The sequence below is a fragment of the Solanum stenotomum genome, chromosome 8, assembly GCF_019186545.1.
Source record: "Solanum stenotomum isolate F172 chromosome 8, ASM1918654v1, whole genome shotgun sequence".
NCBI lineage: Eukaryota > Viridiplantae > Streptophyta > Magnoliopsida > Solanales > Solanaceae > Solanum > Solanum stenotomum.
Window position 1 is genome coordinate 29,386,923 of NC_064289.1, and position 12,432 is coordinate 29,399,354.

General features: G+C 34.7%; 2 protein-coding genes across 2 annotated transcripts; one reads left to right on the plus strand and one right to left on the minus strand.

Annotated features, from left to right (window-relative positions):
• Positions 1-3: 3 nt before the first annotated feature.
• Positions 4-2,266, plus strand: LOC125874014 (50S ribosomal protein L3, chloroplastic). The gene is made up of 2 exons (XM_049554820.1): positions 4-556; positions 1,902-2,266. The coding sequence occupies exons 1-2, from the start codon at positions 4-6 to the stop codon at positions 2,189-2,191; spliced, it is 843 nt and encodes a 280-aa protein (XP_049410777.1). The 3' UTR covers positions 2,192-2,266.
• A 3,256-nt stretch (positions 2,267-5,522) lies between these two features.
• Positions 5,523-11,990, minus strand: LOC125872768 (uncharacterized). Its single transcript, XM_049553555.1, has 9 exons — positions 11,556-11,990; positions 11,149-11,185; positions 10,990-11,068; positions 10,872-10,917; positions 10,708-10,806; positions 8,092-8,160; positions 7,642-8,020; positions 7,400-7,551; positions 5,523-6,556 (listed from the first exon to the last, which is right to left on the minus strand). Exons 1-9 carry the CDS (start codon positions 11,943-11,945, stop codon positions 5,726-5,728), a joined length of 2,082 nt encoding a protein of 693 aa, XP_049409512.1. The 5' UTR covers positions 11,946-11,990; the 3' UTR covers positions 5,523-5,725.
• Positions 11,991-12,432: the final 442 nt, after the last annotated feature.

Below are 12,432 nucleotides of genomic sequence, written 5' to 3' on the forward strand. Positions count from 1 at the left end.
GCGATGTCTCTCTCTTCTTTCTCTACAATGCCCACAGCCAAGCTCCGCTTCAAAACCCTACCCACTTCCACTACAATCACACCCTTAACTCTGCACTCTCCATTTCTCCCTTCTTTCCGACTCCCCAAGCATAAACCCCTTTCAATCCTCCGCATCTCAACATCTCCCGCTATCTCTGCCTCACTTGAAGCTGGAGTCGGAATAATGGCAACCAAACTTGGAATGATGAGTTTCTTTGAAGATTCAGGAACAGTGGTGCCTGTTACTGTTGTAGGTTTTCGCGAAGGAAATATTATTACTCAAATTAAAACTGAAGCTACTGATGGATATAGTGCTGTACAAGTTGGGTATCGACGAGTTCGTGATAGAAAACTAACTAAACCTGAAATGGGTCATCTTGAAAAATCTGGGATTATTCCTCTCCGTCATTTGCAGGAGTTTCGTCTTCAGTCTGTTGATGGATTTGAAGTTACACAGAAACTTGATTTTAATGAACTCTTTAAAGAAGGTGATTTGGTCGATGTCGCTGGTACAACCATTGGAAAAGGATTTCAAGGTCTGTTTCTCTACAACTCCAATTTTCCTAAAGATTGCATTTTTGGGTCATTATCTAAATTTTGCCTTATTTATCCTCCTATGAAGTACTAGGCTTGGCAGTATTTTGGATAAACCAGATTAGTGCCCATTTCAATTGTTTTTTAGTGTTTGGGCAAAATTATAAAGTGCTTATTTTTAAGTCAAAATAACAAAAAAAAGCCAAAGCCATAGGTTAGAAATCGTAACTTAAAAGGTTTTTGGTTTTTATAAGTCATAAGCCAAAAGCCAATCCAAACAGGTCCTAAGAGTTCATCCCAATTTGATTAATGAAGTGTACAATTGACCTTGATTTTATGTATTGTGATTAGTTTTTTCTTATCATCAGTGAGCTATGAATATATTGTCTTACATAAGTGAACTGTGAAATAGAGAACTTGTATTGTTAATGAATCTAGTTTCAAATGGATATTCTAAATGCATATAGCCAGCTTTGACTAGCTTGGGATAGATGCGTGGTTGGTGTTGTTATTTAAAAGCGAACTGGCGTTTGGTTTTAGTAGTGTAATTCATCGGAAATACCAAGTCTTTGGTTTTGCATTATTGCGGTCTGTTATGTTATTGCAATTCATTTATTCACGCACACCTTAAACCAGAATGTATTATGCATCTCTATAGATGTAAATATGATATTTTACTTATCTATAAGGCTACTTGATATGCCTGTTACATGAGCTACATTATATCATTAACTTTTTGGCCAATTGGTTTGTATTAATGCTTCTATTGATATTTCCCAATAACCGGTACTTTTGTCTGTAAATACTGCAATTCCATCTGAAAATGGCATTGTAATTGAACATCATGGTAGCTCCCCTCTTCATGTTGCATGGCTCCAGCACCTAAATAAGCTTCATTAATGAATATCTTGATATTCTGGTTAACATGACTTACTATCATAGTATATACCATCCTCTGGTGTCGATCATAGTGTTTATTTATGCTGATTGATTCCAGTGTACATTTTCAGATGTTTAAATGTGCAAGTAGGATTTATCAGCTTTTCACGTCTTAAAAGTTTTCCAAACAACAAGCTTTATTATATAACCTTCTCCTAATAACCTGAATAGTTGTTTTAGTATCATCTAGACGAGACTTCCATGTATTGACATATTGTAACTATTAAGTCAAGGTACAGGTAGTTCTTTGGTTCTCTATTGGTGGCGGTCTAGACTCTAGATATAGCACTCACTTACTTGAGAAGTGACTTTATCTTAAATTTGATTATCTTTAAAGAAAGCAAGTTCTATTTATCATATCTTGTTTTTCCCTCTCTCATTGTTGGCACTGGTGGAATTGGTTTGCAGGTGGTATTAAGAGGCATAATTTCAAGAGGGGTCAAATGACTCACGGATCAAAGAGTCATAGACAACTAGGATCAATTGGTGCTGGGACAACCCCAGGGCGCGTATATAAGGGCAAGAAAATGCCTGGACGAATGGGAGGCACCAAGACAAAGATTAGAAAGCTCAAGATTGTCAAGATCGATGATGAACTCAAGATTCTAATGATCAAAGGAGCTCTTCCTGGTAAGCCTGGAAATCTTTTGCGAATAGCTCCGGCCAAGATTGTAGGCAAAAACATTCCCAAGAACTAATTTTTTTTTTTCTCTCTTCTCAACTCTATGAAGTGATGTAATTTATTCTTTTAAATTATGATACTGCCTTCTCTCTGTCTTTTGTCACTATGACGTCATTTCATAGGTCTGGCTAATGTTTCAACCAATCTCTACCTTCAAGTTTTATTTGTCAAATTTCTTAGCTAAAAATCTTTACATTTTCAACAAGTCTATGAAAATGTGTAGTTTTATATCTGTTTTTTGGACTTGATAGAAAGGATTTTACTCCCTCCCAACTCATTATAGGGGTAAAAAACATAAATATACCTATACCATTTAAGAAACAAAATAACTCTTATATAACAATAGTTTACTTTTTTTTCTAAACATAGCAGTAGAATTCTAACAAAACAAAACAAACTAGGTAAAAATAAAAACACTTTAAACCAACGACTAAGATGATTTTTTAATATTCCTTCCGTAGTTTTCTCCCCATTAATTTTCCAATTTCCATGATTCTCTCTCAATCTTCAATACAAAAGCTTCTCTCTCATAACCACAAAAACACATATTCTATTTACGAATCAAAATATCAATCTGTTCAAAGCCATTTCATCGTATGAAACAAATTAATGACGAAACTTCGCAACATATCAATTTGTAAAATAGTGTTTTTTTCACGTACTATAAACTTTAAAGTACACCATTTCGTCTAAAGTTTGGCATTTAAAACGATTATAGTTTAATTGGTGTTTTATTGTTAGGAAATTGTATAATTTTGGTGCAAAAATATTTATTTTATAGATGACTATATTATAGTGTAAGTCATTATAATTACAAAAGAGAAACGGAACACTAACATTATACCACATTAAACACCAATTTATTTACGTAAGAATTGATAATGACACCAACTTTACAAATCTACACCATTTTTATACATATCGTTAAACACAGTGTTTTAAAAGATTCCGTTGAGACTCGCCCTGGGGTGGGGCTCTAGCAAAACACCCCGAGACTCAAGTGTGGGGCTTAGTTCTATAAGACTTACGCCTCAACCGTCCGACTATACGCCCTAAGCACGCTCAACGCCCAACGCTTGGGGTCGCCTAACAGATCTTGCACAAATTATGTATTAAAATTTTTAGTTAACATTGTTGACTCTCATAATTCTTGAATAAATGAATGAAACCTAATAATTTTTTAATCTATAGAGATAAGAAGATTTTGAGTAACTCAAATAACAAATTGTAGTATCGGATCTTTACTATTTTGTAACACTATGAAGGTGATTGTATATTACGTAACATTCCTTTTTAAAAATACGTAGCGAAATTTTATTTTTTCACTTATAATTGATCTTCATGGTTTTGTCATATGTCTCAAAAGTATCATATTTTATTTAGCTATTTGAAAGTAATTTTATTTATATTCATGATGGAGTGATGTTTTTATTATAATACTAGTAAGTTTTATTGATTTTTTTTAGGGGGGTAAATTGTATAGTATGATAGAGATATTTTTTTTTAGAAATTATGATTCTTTTATTATTAGAAAGTTAAGATGTTAGATTATTTATACTTGAATAATCATGTCAGAAGTTTTATTTATGAGTTTCTTTAATCATGTTTGTAATTATTTCAAACTATTGATGTATTTTTATAATTTTGTTTTATTATATTATTATACTATATTGTAAATTAAAAATTTAAAGATCCATAGGCTTACGCCCCACGTCTCAAGGCTTACGCCTCGCCCTATACTAAGTAAAACGCTCTGTCTCACGCCCCGGCCTTTTAAAACACTAATTAAACATATTTAATCATTCTGATGGTGAAATATATTCTAAGACCAATGTTGTACCACAATGCATACCATTTTATATAGGCTTAAGTCATACAGAACCCCTTAAAATTGTTTGCATATTTCATTTGAACACCTCAATTAAGGTTGGTACCTATTGAACACTTTTACCCATTTGAATTTGAACCATTTGAACACTTTTTTGACAATCGGTTAAAAGTGTTATATGTGTGTAATACACTCGCGGTGATGTGACAAATTAACGAATTAACGACATACATGTGGAATTTTGAGGAAAAAAAAAGAAAATCTATTTTGAAACCATGAACGACCTTCAATTCGTTCACTGTGTTTCGTCTTTAACTGTGTTGAGCTAAAGAATTTTACTCGTTCACAACTTCAATCATATATTAATGGAGTATAGAGAGATTTGTAATTAACTAATCATTGAGCAATGTTCAAAGCCTCATAAGGTCAAGGTGAAAAAATGTGCAGCTCCTTTATTCAACCTATCGCCGTCCACTCATTGTCATCGGCGGCGTCGTTCCTCTTAATTCAACTATTAATTTTTCCAGATTTGATTTTAAAAAAAATATGATACATTTGGGTTTAGATATTTATTTTTCAGGAAGAACAAAGGGAGGGAGGAATAGAGTAGTAATAGTGTGGGTATCCATTTTTTTCCGGTGAATAAGATGATAATGACTGCCAAATTTTAAGAAAATGGAGGAGGAAATGTAATGGTGTTCTCCAGATGAAATCGACAATGGTAAGGGAGAGGGAGAGGTGGCTGAAGAAAAGAGAGAAGAGAAGGGTAGATGATGGTGGGGGGAGGCAGCGGCAATGGCGGAATGGTGGTGGTGTTGGAATAGTTATGGCTATTGAAAAAAGAAGAAGAAAGAGACAAAGAAAGAGATTAAAAAAAAGAAGAAGCTAAAATATCCCTCCACGCGCTCACTAAATGTATATTGCACATTCTTTGTCATGTCAACAAAAAGTGTCTAATAGATATTCATTTTGAACAATAAAAGTGTTCAATAGGTACAAACCTTAATTGATGTGTTCAAATGAAATATGCAAACAACTTTAAGGGGCTCCGTATGACTTAAGCCCTTTATATATATATATATATATATTGATAATTTTATAAAGAATGCTATTTAGTATAATAAGACTTGCTTCCCAATTAGATGTGAACACATTAATATTTGAATTGATAATCAAATATGTTGCGAGTGATCAATGCCAATTAATGATCATCCATCGTAATTTAGACATTAGTTTTTTTTGTGATTAGGCAAAACAAAACAATCATTGGTGATCATTGTAGACTATTTTTTGGTTATATGGCATTATATTAAACCACATTGTACACCATATAAATCAACTTGATGATACTAAAAAGTTGGCACATACTTGATTAGATTATGTTGCTATGCATTGTAGGGTTGTAATATATAACCAAAATCAATTTTTTTTTAAAAAAAGAAGCCAAAAACCATTTCCCCCCGTAATTACCTACCTATTGGTTTTTTGCCAAAATATTTGGGAGATACTACTTACAGAGTTGCAGTATCAACTGCGGATATTCCCCACCCAACTATCTATTTGAATCATGGGTTCAAATTCTCAAATGTTGTTACATACCAATTCCCTAGTTTCAATCTAAAAATTGGATACATCCATTTTCCTAGTGCCCCTACCATGATTTAGGTTAACATGAATAATCTACTACACCTGGTTCAAATGCAGAAAGGGCTAATAAATAAGTTAGAGCTGCAATGCTAAATCTGGCTGCTGTGGGGATCCAACTCGTAAACTAGAACTAGGGGAGCTTGAAGTTTGGACTTTGACATTCAGGTCTGGCGGATTCGGAAGAGATACCCTATACTGCCCTGCAGATACAGAGGCAGGTTGAGAATCTCCAGAAACCCTCCAAGTCTGCTCTAAATTCCCAGAATGCAATGTACTCCAGCTTTCTCGTAAACTGTTTTCCAGAGAAGAGACACGGTTTGAAGGCGACAGATGAGAGGATGAAACATCTCTTTTAGGAACTGTTCCAAGCAATTGACCACCAGGCCTTGAGGCGGCCTCTTGTAGGCTCGGTTCCCCTCTAGGCATGGACAGCCTTTTTACCTCCATTTGCGCAGACAAATCATACCCAATCATACCACTGAAACCATTTCTTGGGTTGCCGGAAGGTTTCTGCTTAGCCTGGGAGTAAGATGCAGGAAATGCACAGGAAAAATCACCACTAGCCTCTGCTACATCATTTTGGCTGTTCAATGTCTTACCAGCTTCAACATTTCCATCACTAGGCCTGCACATGACAGCAGAACCTACTCCCCGAAGAGATGGTATAACGGCTCTAGAAGAATGGTGATCAGCTGCCAAGCAATCTGATGATTTGTTCTGAGATGAAAAAGTTGACAATAATGTTGATCCTCCACCTTCTCCTACCCATCCAGGACCAAACTTTACTTCAGCAGGTAAAACAGTTTCTAACTTCTTAGAAGCTACTTTCCAGACAACTGGCCCAAGATCTGCAGCAAATCTGGCAAGGCTTCTAGCGTATGCATGCTGCTCGATGTGAACACCAACCTGCATTATAGTCAGATTAGTCTTGGTTGCATAAGACAACATCAAAGATAATCACACACAATCACAAGAAAATAAAGGCATCTTATTTTCTTTCAGGGATGGTGGGACAAGGTAATCTGGCAAGAGTGACAATACACCAGACTGATTACTGCAATTTTTCCCCACTCTTTGATTGCATTGATGGGAGAGGATCAGCCCTAAAAAGTGTTTAGAAGGTCCAGCATGAGACTGTTAATACTTCACAGCAGAATCATTAGTGAAACAAATTAATGTTTGCCCATCCAATATAGTGCACTAAAAACATGAACTTTATCTTGCAGTACAGTTGATATACCTACAAGCAACATAGAGGTGGAAAGATTTGTTTTTCTCCATTTTCATCAAAGTCGAGTCTTAGAAGGTAGTGTTTTTATCATTTTTAATAGGTAGTCTTAGAAGATAATGTGTACCGAAAATGCAAAATAATAATTTGCAAAACTCGACAGCAGCAGCATAGTATTTCCTGAAAGGCATTGCACAGCTATAAAAAAAAACAGTGAAAACGTCCACAACACCCTGCAGTCGTTGAGGGCAGGGAGAAAAAGAAAATTAAAAGGTGAGAAAGAAAGAGAAAGGAAAGCAACATAAGCCACAAGGGTATTTCGACTGGTGGTAAGAGCACAACATAGGATGTTTAGGTCGAGTGTGTCACAGGTTTGAACCTCAACACAGATAAAAAGCCTGGTATTTAAGTGGAGAAGGATAGAAGGCGGGCCCATCATCCACCGATTTTCAAACCCTGTGTCACTGGCTGTCGAATTTCTCGGTTATTAAAAAAAAAGAACATAGGCTTAAAGTACATACTGCCATTAACCGCTTTAGGTCATCAGCATTCCACAACAAAGATGGCTCACTACAAGAAGCTGACTGATGGAATAGTTGGTATGTGTCACGCCTGTTTTCATCAACTGAAAAATGTTTCTTTCCATACTTCAGATCAGCCCTCAAAATGGAAGCTGCACGTAACAAAACAATCAGCTTTTTTCAACAAAATAGAAATAGAAAAGAGATTGCAGAAAAACAAAAAAAGAGTGTAAGGTACAAACCTGGAAACTCATTCCAATCAACCAACCATTCAGAATAAGTTTCACCACGAGAGCGATATGTGGAAGATATATCAGCAGAACGGAACTTATAAAGCATAGGTCCCTTTCTTAGATTGTAAGAATTAGATCCACCGACTTTTTCCTCTCCACTAGCAAGAGTGGCGCCTGAAGAAAGCTCAGGAGCAATACAATCAATAGGTGAACCCTCAACAGACATTTTTAGGTTTTTGCTTGGGGGTGGAGAACTCTCTTCAGACTTCTTAAGATTTTTGCTTGGGGGCCGGCCTCTACGAACAACCTTAGGTTGCAGCTCACCATCCTCCCCTTCATGCCTCAAATTATCAAAATCTCTTTTTGCCAGATCTTGAATAGACCGTGCCTAAAGAACAATATGTTCAGGAAATAATGGAAGCAAAAAAAAAATGGAAGCAGACAAAGGCTAATGCGCACCTGCCGAAAGTAAACAGTATCTGAGGCATTATATTGCATTGCATTTGAACATATTAAGAAGACATCAGCCTGCATGAGCCGACATTGTGCCAGAGGTCAGCATCAAATTTTAACTGTTTACCACTCCAGCAGCATTTTCTCAGGACAAACACAATTGCACCCCACCAATAATAAAACATATGATGAAAAAAAAAACTAATTGAACCAATAGAAGTATCAAGGAGCGAAAATAAGCAACCTAACACAAATTTTGCTAAACAAAAAGAGAAATAAGACACTATGACTAAACAAACACTAGAAGAACATCCTCAAGCTAAAGATGATAGTGCATTTGGGTACATTTACATCTCCTCAAGCATACCTTCCCCAAATGCATCATAAATTCTGGAATTTGAGACCTGCATATCTATCGTATTCTTTTAACTTCTTTATATTGATGCCTCTTTGCTGCTTCTTTTTTTCATCTTTAGAATTAATTTCCAATTCTAGACTAAGAGGGTGTTTGGATTGACTTGAAAGTTGGTCAAATCTGCTTTTAAGACAGTTTTTAAATTCTGAAAGTGTTAGACAAATATAAAAAATAACTTAAAATAAGTCAAAAATGACTTAAAATAAGTTAGGAAGTGTTTGACAAGGTGCAAAATGACTTAAAATAAGTTAAAAATGACTTAATATAAGTCAAAAACCAAAAGTTGGTCTCCACCTACGTTTTATTTTTTGACTTAAAAGTCATTTCAGTTTGACTTTTTATTATTAACTTAAAAGCTACTCCCTCTCCTTTTTTGGCAACACTTTAATTTCAACTTTCCACGTGACATGTTTAAGGCCACAAGATTAAAGGGCATTTTGGTACATTTGACATAATTTTAATTTAGAACAACAAGATTAAAATGTCTTCTTTCTTTTCTTAAACTCCGTTCCAAGTCAAACTAGGTCATTCTTTTTGAAACGGAGGGAGTACTTTTTTTAAGCCAATCCAAACGGGCTCTAAACAACCAAGAAAGAAAGATGATCATGAGGATAAGTCTTGAATTCTAAACCAACTAAAGATAATAAATATATAAAATCAATTGTGCACGAAAGGCTGATAAGGCCGAGAGGAAGACAATGAACATGTTCAACAGCTTCAGCTTTACTGAAAGCAAATCAAACACAAAAGTCTTACTGTCATAGCTTCTTTTATTTAAATAACACTGTTAACAACGACTGCAGCACTGTAGCCTTGAGAATTAGTCTGGACACAAGGATCCAAAAACAAGGGACTCTAATGGCTATGAAGGTCAGACATCTTGCCAACACTCCTAAGCTTTAATAAATGACCAACAGAGCAAATATCAAACTGATAAATTCAAGAATATTGGTCCTCCCTTAACNTTCTTTTAACTTCTTTATATTGATGCCTCTTTTGCTGCTTCTTTTTTTCATCTTTAGAATTAATTTCCAATTCTAGACTAAGAGGTTGTTTGGATTGGCTTAAAAGTTGGTCAAATTTGCTTTTAAGACGGTTTTTAAATTCTGAAAGTGTTAGACAAATATAAAAAATAACTTAAAATAAGTCAAAAATGACTTAAAATAAGTTAGGAAGTGTTTGACAAGATGAAAAATGACTTAATAAAAATCAAAAACCAAAAGTTGGTCTCCACCTACGTTTTATTAATTGACTTAAAAGTCATTTCAGTTTAACTTTTTATTTTTGACTTAAAAGCTATTCCTTCTCCTTTTTTGGCAACACTTAAATTTCAACTTTCCACGTGACATGTTTAAGGCCACAAGATTAAAGGGCATTTTGGTACATTTGACATAATTTTAATTTAGAACAACAAGATTAAAATGTCTTCTTTCTTTTCTTAAACTCCGTTCCAAGTCAAACTAGGTCATTCTTTTTGAAACGGAGGGAGTACTTTTTTTAAGCCAATCCAAACGGGCTCTAAACAACCAAGAAAGAAAGATGATCATGAGGATAAGTCTTGAATTCTAAACCAACTAAAGATAATAAATATATAAAATCAATTGTGCACGAAAGGCTGATAAGGCCGAGAGGAAGACAATGAACATGTTCAACAGCTTCAGCTTTACTGAAAGCAAATCAAACACAAAAGTCTTACTGTCATAGCTTCTTTTATTTAAATAACACTGTTAGCAACGACTGCAGCACTGTAGCCTTGAGAATTAGTCTGGACACAAGGATCCAAAAACAAGGGACTCTAATGGCTATGAAGGTCAGACATCTTGCCAACACTCCTAAGCTTTAATAAATGACCAGCAGAGCAAATATCAAACTGATAAATTCAAGAATATTGGTCCTCCCTTAACCACTTTAAATTTGCATGGTCACGAAATTTCTTAAATGATAAAACAAAAATAAATATCACCAGATCGGAACTTAAAACAGGAAACTGTAACCTAAAAAGAATTTTGTGCTTAACTCAACGTGCAGTCAGCATTATGCTACAAAAGGCAACAGAAAACATCAGCAAACAGGAGAATCTACAAGTTTGCATAAAATATCAATAGCCGTAATTGTTTCCAAAGTAAGCCATGGAGTGTCAATGGAAAGTTGAATCCACAACTACTACAAATAGAATACACTCGACCATTGAGTAATCCTTTACCGACCTCTAACTCCTCCAGGTTTGAGTAGAGTCGTCCATCAAGTTTCTTCCTCACGGTTCCAAAATCCATAGGATGCTGTATAATCTCATGATAATCAGGTATCTGCAAAGAAACTATTTCAGTATCTACTAAAAATACAATTAAATGTGTCTCTTGCAAAAGAGTACCTCATCATGATCAACAGGCTCGGAGAATACACCATAAGTGTCCTTCCTGCATTTGAACAAAGAGAGAATTTGAGATAGGGAAAAAATAAAAAGAAAGTGAAAAAATATGAAATCTTACTTTTGAAGTCTGTCAAGTATGAACACCAACAACTTTTTGTCTGGCAAAGGTGTTGTGGGGCCGGACACCAATGGCGACCCTAACCAACAATAAACAGAATTTAAAAACAATAACTGGGAATTCAAAACGAAAATTCGTGAAAATAGTTCGAATTTGCACCATTTGATGTGTCCGTCGCTTTCGAAAGCTTTTCCTCCTGCAAAATTCATTTTTTTTACTAAATATACATCAACACTCAAATGAAGTAGGCGACTTTTGTAAATGAAAGAAGAAAAATAAGCAACTGCAAGTAATAAAAGTTTAATTAATTACTTTCTAAAATTTCGAAAATACATTGAAATAAAAAAAGCAGCGACTCAGTCAAAACACATCAGATCTTTAAAATCACCAGAAAAAAAAGGAACGTTGAAGTTAGGCGCCAAATCCAAAAAAGTTTTGGATCACATAAACATAGGAAATTTCCAACGAAAAACAAAAAATTGTAATTTTTCCAAAAATAGAAGAACATTTATTGACTCAATAAATTAAGATTTTGAAAATTAGCAAAAAACTCCAAATTTCACCACCTGATCAGCAACAACGTCGTCAGATCTGGGATCCACGGAATCGATTTTCCTTCTCTTAACATTAACAGACGCGTCGTGATTATCACCGTCGGAATCAGAAAGTGAATTGGCAGAAGACGAATCTTGTTCGAAATGTTGTTGATTTGATTCAGGCAAACGCACAACTAATTTGACTTTCTTCTCTTTTCTTTCGTCATCGTCGTCGATGAAGTCCCGAGGCGGAGAATTCGAGTTCGGATTAGGGTTCCGGCGATTGGATCGACGGGAAGGGGTAGAAATGGAAAGTTTATTGTCACGTTCATGGAGATCTGAAAGAGAAGGACGGCCTTTCTTCTTCTTCTTCTTCTTCATTTCAGTCGGCGCTGCTGTGGTGGTTGCTACCTTACCCATTTCTCTCTCTGTCTCTCTCTACAAACAACGTTGATTATTCTTTTTCCTAATTTTTGTTTTATTTATTTTTTATACGTGGTTAATACTCATGGAGTTATGGGTCACTATTTGAATTGAATTAATGTAATAAGTTATGACAGAATTTAAGAGAAAGGCTTAATTATATCATCTACTTTTACAAAACTCATTATTTATGTTATTAGTTAAAAGTAAAAATTTAGTTTATTTATGTTATTTTTGTTTGAAATTATTTTTACCTATGTCTTTGATCGTTAACGAAAAATTATCCGATTTTATAAAATTATTTTGTCCACGTGGTGAAGGATAATTTCCTATATCAATATTTTTTCTTTAAAAAGAAGAATTAGGCAAATTCATAAAACCAGTTTGAATCTATCTATCTATATATATGATATATTTATAATAGAAGTAAAAAGTAAAAAGTGTTACGTGTCAGTACCATAAAAAAAAAATTCATAATAAAATA